Source organism: Pan paniscus, chromosome 2 (assembly GCF_029289425.2).
Source record: "Pan paniscus chromosome 2, NHGRI_mPanPan1-v2.0_pri, whole genome shotgun sequence".
In the NCBI taxonomy this organism is placed as follows: domain Eukaryota; kingdom Metazoa; phylum Chordata; class Mammalia; order Primates; family Hominidae; genus Pan; species Pan paniscus.
Genome location: NC_085926.1, coordinates 96,855,224 through 96,861,622, shown reverse-complemented (window position 1 = coordinate 96,861,622; position 6,399 = coordinate 96,855,224). Strand labels below are relative to the sequence as shown.

Here is a 6,399-nt window from a genome sequence, read left to right as displayed (position 1 = left end):
GCTTAATATTTCAAATCAAACAGCTAAACAAATAGATTTTGTCATTAGATGGGGCTGTTAATAATTGAGTGCCTTCCAAATAAGGTCCCAAATAAGAAGGAAATCCATGAATTTTGTTACTACATGACTTTTTGTGACTCAGTAATTTATGATTTTTATGAAGGCCATGCTCTTACCCTCCACTTAGGTCAACGCAGTAGGATAAGCAATGTGCATCAAATATACTGATTATATTCACAAAATGAATTTACATATCTTTGGAATCAAGCATTGATTTAGAGAGATCACCAATAAATAATGCCAGATATGTGGTTTAAAAATCGTTCTTTTAAATTCAGAATTGTATAAGTACTAGGCATGTACAGTTTTTTACAATTAAAAGAAAAAATAGCTAAGTCAGGGAAATTATATTCTCCTTTGTTTCTCTCCTAGGAATTATTTTTGTCTGCAATCAATCCTTCAGAAGAATCTCTCACATCTTCACTTTTGTGCAGTATGTTAACTATGAACAAAATGACAGTGTACGTCAGTCAAATGTAATACTTATATTAAAACCTGATTATTAATGCAGAAGCTCATGGAAAGTAAGGTTAATCTGAATAATATATTATTTCTCTTAGTCCACAATCTATCATTTCACAAACCATGGTTAATAGAATGACAAAAATAAAAAGCTTTGTTTAAATGAAAATGTATAATATATTCTTCATCTAATTTATATCTTATTGTGTTAGGTAGGCAAACATAGCTAGTCTGTGAATGTGATACAAAGAAGATGATACATTTCTTTGTTTTAAAAATCTTAAGTATTCCTGCTAAATAGTGAGTTTCCAAAGGCTTGCTATTATTTAAAATATTGCTTCCTAGTCTATTAACTTATTAAACAAATATCTTACAGTTTAAAGGATTCAAAAAGGCTGGTTAAAAGAAGAGATCTAGCTCTTTCCCTCTCCCAACATGGCGGCCTCAGCAAAAAAGAAGAATAAGAAGGGGAAAACTATCTCCCTAACAGACTTTCTGGCTGAGGATGGGGGTACTGGTGGAGGAAGCACCTATGTTTCCAAACCAGTCAGCTGGGCTGATGAAACGGATGACCTGGAAGGAGATGTTTCGACAACTTGGCACAGTAACGATGACGATGTGTATAGGGCGCCTCCAATTGACCGTTCCATCCTTCCCACTGCTCCACGGGCTGCTCGGGAACCCAATATCGACCGGAGCCGTCTTCCCAAATCGCCACCCTACACTGCTTTTCTAGGAAACCTACCCTATGATGTTACAGAAGAGTCAATTAAGGAATTCTTTCGAGGATTAAATATCAGTGCAGTGCGTTTACCACGTGAACCCAGCAATCCAGAGAGGTTGAAAGGTTTTGGTTATGCTGAATTTGAGGACCTGGATTCCCTGCTCAGTGCCCTGAGTCTCAATGAAGAGTCTCTAGGTAACAGGAGAATTCGAGTGGACGTTGCTGATCAAGCACAGGATAAAGACAGGGATGATCGTTCTTTTGGCCGTGACAGAAATCGGGATTCTGACAAAACAGATACAGACTGGAGGGCTCGTCCTGCTACAGACACCTTTGATGACTACCCACCTAGAAGAGGTGATGATAGCTTTGGAGACAAGTATCGAGATCGTTATGATTCAGACCGGTATCGGGATGGGTATCGGGATGGGTATCGGGATGGCCCACGCCGGGATATGGATCGATATGGTGGCCGGGATCGCTATGATGACCGAGGCAGCAGAGACTATGATAGAGGCTATGATTCCCGGATAGGCAGTGGCAGAAGAGCATTTGGCAGTGGGTATCGCAGGGATGATGACTACAGAGGAGGCGGGGACCGCTATGAAGACCGATATGACAGACGGGATGATCGGTCGTGGAGCTCCAGAGATGATTACTCTCGGGATGATTATAGGCGTGATGATAGAGGTCCCCCCCAAAGACCCAAACTGAATCTAAAGCCTCGGAGTACTCCTAAGGAAGATGATTCCTCTGCTAGTACCTCCCAGTCCACTCGAGCTGCTTCTATCTTTGGAGGGGCAAAGCCTGTTGACACAGCTGCTAGAGAAAGAGAAGTAGAAGAACGGCTACAGAAGGAACAAGAGAAGTTGCAGCGTCAGCTGGATGAGCCAAAACTAGAACGACGGCCTCGGGAGAGACACCCAAGCTGGCGAAGTGAAGAAACTCAGGAACGGGAACGGTCGAGGACAGGAGGTGAGTCATCACAAACTGGGACCTCCACCACATCTAGCAGAAATGCACGAAGGAGAGAGAGTGAGAAGTCTCTAGAAAATGAAACACTCAATAAGGAGGAAGATTGCCACTCTCCAACTTCTAAACCTCCCAAACCTGATCAGCCCCTAAAGGTAATGCCAGCCCCTCCACCAAAGGAGAATGCTTGGGTGAAGCGAAGTTCTAACCCTCCTGCTCGATCTCAGAGCTCAGACACAGAGCAGCAGTCCCCTACAAGTGGTGGGGGAAAAGTAGCTCCAGCTCAACCATCTGAGGAAGGACCAGGAAGGAAAGATGAAAAAGTAGATGGGATGAATGCCCCAAAAGGCCAAACTGGGAACTCTAGCCGTGGTCCAGGAGACGGAGGGAACAGAGACCACTGGAAGGAGTCAGATAGGAAAGATGGCAAAAAGGATCAAGACTCCAGATCTGCACCTGAGCCAAAGAAACCTGAGGAAAATCCAGCTTCCAAGTTCAGTTCTGCAAGCAAGTATGCTGCTCTCTCTGTTGATGGTGAAGATGAAAATGAGGGAGAAGATTATGCCGAATAGACCTCTACATCCTGTGCTTTTCTCCTAGTTTCTCTCCACCCTGGAACATTCGAGAGCAAATCAAAACCTCTATCCAGACAAGACAAAATAAAACTCACCATCTCCTGAAAAAAAAAAAAAAAAAAGAAGAGATCTATGCATTAAAAAATCCCAGTTTCTATTTTTTAATATTAAAAACATTCCTTTTAAATATCTTTTTTTCCAACTTTTATTTTAAATTCAGGGGTACCTGTGCAGGATATGCAGGTTTGTTACATAGGTAAATGTGTGCCATGGTGGTTTGCTGTACAGATAGTCCCATCACCTAGGTATTAAGTGCAGCATCCATTAGCTATTCTTCCTGACCCTCTCCCTCCTCCCACCCCCACCCTCCGACAGGCCCCAGTGTGTGTTGTTCCCCACTATGTGTTCATGTGTTCTCAACATTCAGTTCCCACTTATAAGTGAGAACATGTGGTATTTGGTTTTCTGTTCCTGCATTAGTTTGCTGAGGATAATGGCTTCCAGCTCCATCCACGTCCCTGCAAAGAACATGATCTCATTCCTTTTTATGGCTGCACAGTATTCCATGGTACATATGTAACCACATTTTCTTTATCTAGTCTATCATTGATGGACATTTAAGTTGATTACAAGTCTTTGCTATTATGAATAAAGCTGCAATGAACATATGCACACATGTATCTTTATAACAGAATGATCTATTCCTCTGGGTATATATACGCAGTAATGAGATTGCTGAGTGAAGTGATATTTCTGCCTCTAGGTCTTTGAGGAATCACCACACTGTCTTCCACAATGGTTGAACTCATTTACACTCCCACCAACAGTGTAAAAGTGTTCCTTTTTCTCCACAACCTTGCCAGCATCTGTTGTTTCTTGACTTTTTAATGATAACCGTTCTGACAGGCATAAGATGGTATCTCATTATGGTTTTGATTTGTATTTCTCTAATGATTAGTAATGTTGAGCTTTCTTCTTTTTTTTTTTTTTTTGAGACGGAGTCTCACTCTGTTGCCCAGGCTGGAGTGCAGTGGCGCGATCTCAGCTGCTCACTGCTGCAAGCTCCACCTCCCAGGTTCACACCATTCTCCTGCCTCAGCCTCCCGAGTAGCTGGGACTACAGGTTCCCGCCACCACACCCGGATAATTTTTTGTATTTTTTAGTAGAGACGGGGTTTCACCATGTTAGCCAGGATGGTCTCGATCTCCTGACCTCGTGATCTGCCCGCCTTGGACTCCCAAAGTGCTGGGATTGCAGGTGTGAGCCACTGCACCCAGTCGCATCTCTTCTTTTGAGAAGGGTCTGTTCATGTCCTTTGCCAACTTTTTAATGAGCTTGTTTTTTCTTGTAAATTTATTTAAGTACCTTGTCGATGCTGGATGTTAGACATCTGTCAGATGGGTAGTTTGCAAAAATTTTCTCCCATTCTATAGGTCGTCTGTTCACTCTGATGATAGTTTCTTTTGCTGTGCAGAAGCTCTTTCGTTTAATTAGATCCCATTTGTCAATCTTTGCTTTTGTTGTAATTGCTTTTGGCATTTTCTTTATGAAATCTTTGCCCGTGCTTATGTCCTAAATGGTATTGCCTAGATTTTCTTCTAGGGTTTTTATAATTTTGGGTTTTACAATTGTCTTTAATCCATCTTGAGTTGATTTTTGTATATGGTGTAAGAAAAGTGTTCAGTTTCAATTTTCTCCATATGGTTAGCCAGTTAGTTCTCCTAGCACCATTTGTTAAATAGAAAATCCTTTCTCTATTGCTTGTTTTTGTCAAGTTTGTTGAAGATCAGCTGGTTGGAGGCGTGCAGTCTTATTTCTGGGTTCTCTATTCTCTTCCATTGGTCTATGTGTCTGTTCTTGTACCAGTACCATGCTGTTTTGTCACTGTAGTCTTGTAGTATATTTTTCAGCCAGGTAGCATGATGCCTCCAGCTTTGTTTTTGCTTAGGATTGTCTTGGCTATTTGGTCTCTTTTTGGGTTCCATATTTGATCATAGTGGATAAGCTTTTTGATGTGCTGCTGGATTCAGTTTGCTAGTATTTTATTGAGGGTTTTTGCATTGATTCTTATCAAGGATATTGGCCTGAAGATTTCTTTTTTGTTCTATCACTGCCAGGTTTTGGCATCAGGTTAATGCTGATGTCAGAATGAGTTAGGGAAGAGTCCCTCCTTTTCAATTCTTTGGAATAGTTTCAGTACAAATGGTACCAATTTCAGGACTCATTATTGGTCTATTCAGGGATTTGAATTCTTCCTGGTTCAGTTATGGGATTGGGGGTATGTGTTCAGAAGTTCATCAGTTTCTTCTAGATTTTCTAGTTTATGTGTATAGAGGTGTTGACAGTATTCTCTGATGGTTGTTTGTATTTCTGTGGGGCCATTGGTGATAGCCCTCTTATCACTTCCGATTGTGTTTGAATCTTCTCTCTTTTCTTCATTAGTCTTGCTAGCAGTCTATCTATTTTGTTAATTTTTTCACAAAAACACCTCCTGGATTTTATTTTTTTTAATGTGTTTTTTGTGTCTCTAACTCCTTCAGTTCAGTTCTGATCTTGCTTATTTCTTGTCTTCTGCTAGCTTTGGGATTTGTTTGCTCTTGGTTCTCTAGTTCCTTCAGTTGTAATGTTAGGTTGTTAACTTGACATCTTTCTAGCTTTTTGATGTGGGCATTTAGTGCTGTAAATTTTCCTCTTAACATTGCTTTCACTGTATCCCAGAGATTCTGGTTCATTGTTTCTTCATTCTCATTAGTTTCAAAGAACTTCTTGTTTTCTGCCTTAATTTCATTATTTACCCAAGAATCATTCAGGAGTAGGTTGTTCAATTTCCATGTAGTTGTGTGGTTTTGAGTGAATTTCTTAATCTTGAGTTTCAATTTGATTGCATGGTGGTTTGAGAGACTGTTTATGATTTCAGTTCTTTTGCATTTGCTGAGGAGTGTTTTACTTCTGATGATGTGGTCAACTTTAGAGTAAGTGCCATGTGGCAATGAGAAGAATACATATTCTGTTGTTTTTAGGTGGAGAGTTCTGCAGATATCTATCAGGTCCACTTGACCCAGAACTGAATTCAGTTCCTGAATATCTTTGTTAATTTTCTATCTGAATGATCTGTCTACTATTGTCAGTGGGGTGTTAAAATCTCCCACTATTATTGTGTGGGAGTCTAAGTCTCTTTGAAGGTCTCTAAGAACTTGCTTTATGATTCTGGGTGCTCCTGTATTGGGTACATATATACTCAGGATAGTTAGCTCTTCTTGCTGAATTGAACACTTTACTATTATGTAATGTCTTTGTCTTTTTTTTTAATCTTTGTTGGTTTAAAGTCTATTTTGTCAGAAACTAGGATTGCAACCCCTGCTTTTTTCTGTTTTCCATTTGCTTGGTAAATTTTCCTCCATCCTTTTATTTTGAGCCTATGTGTATCTTTGCATCTGAGATGGATCTCTTGAAGACAACATACCGATGGGTCTTGGTTCTTTATCCAACTTGCCATTCTGTGTCTTTTAATTGGGGCATTTAGCCCATTTACATTTATGGTTGGTGTTTTTATGTGTGGATTTGATCTTGTCATCATGATGCTAGCTGGTTATTTTGCAGACTTG

The 6,399-nt window shown here is 40.4% G+C and overlaps 1 protein-coding gene across 1 annotated transcript; it reads left to right on the top strand.

Moving 5' to 3' along the window:
- The first annotated feature begins 944 nt into the window (after positions 1–944).
- LOC100977376 (eukaryotic translation initiation factor 4B-like) lies at positions 945–2,856 on the top strand. The gene has a single exon (XM_008975387.6). The coding sequence runs from the start codon at positions 958–960 to the stop codon at positions 2,788–2,790; it is 1,833 nt and encodes a 610-aa protein (XP_008973635.3). The 5' UTR covers positions 945–957; the 3' UTR covers positions 2,791–2,856.
- The last annotated feature ends 3,543 nt before the right edge of the window (positions 2,857–6,399 follow it).

Coding starts and splice junctions, on each gene's coding strand:
- LOC100977376 (XM_008975387.6), top strand. CDS start 958: ATGGCGGCCTCAGCAAAAAAGAAGAATAAGAAGGGGAAAACTATCTCC.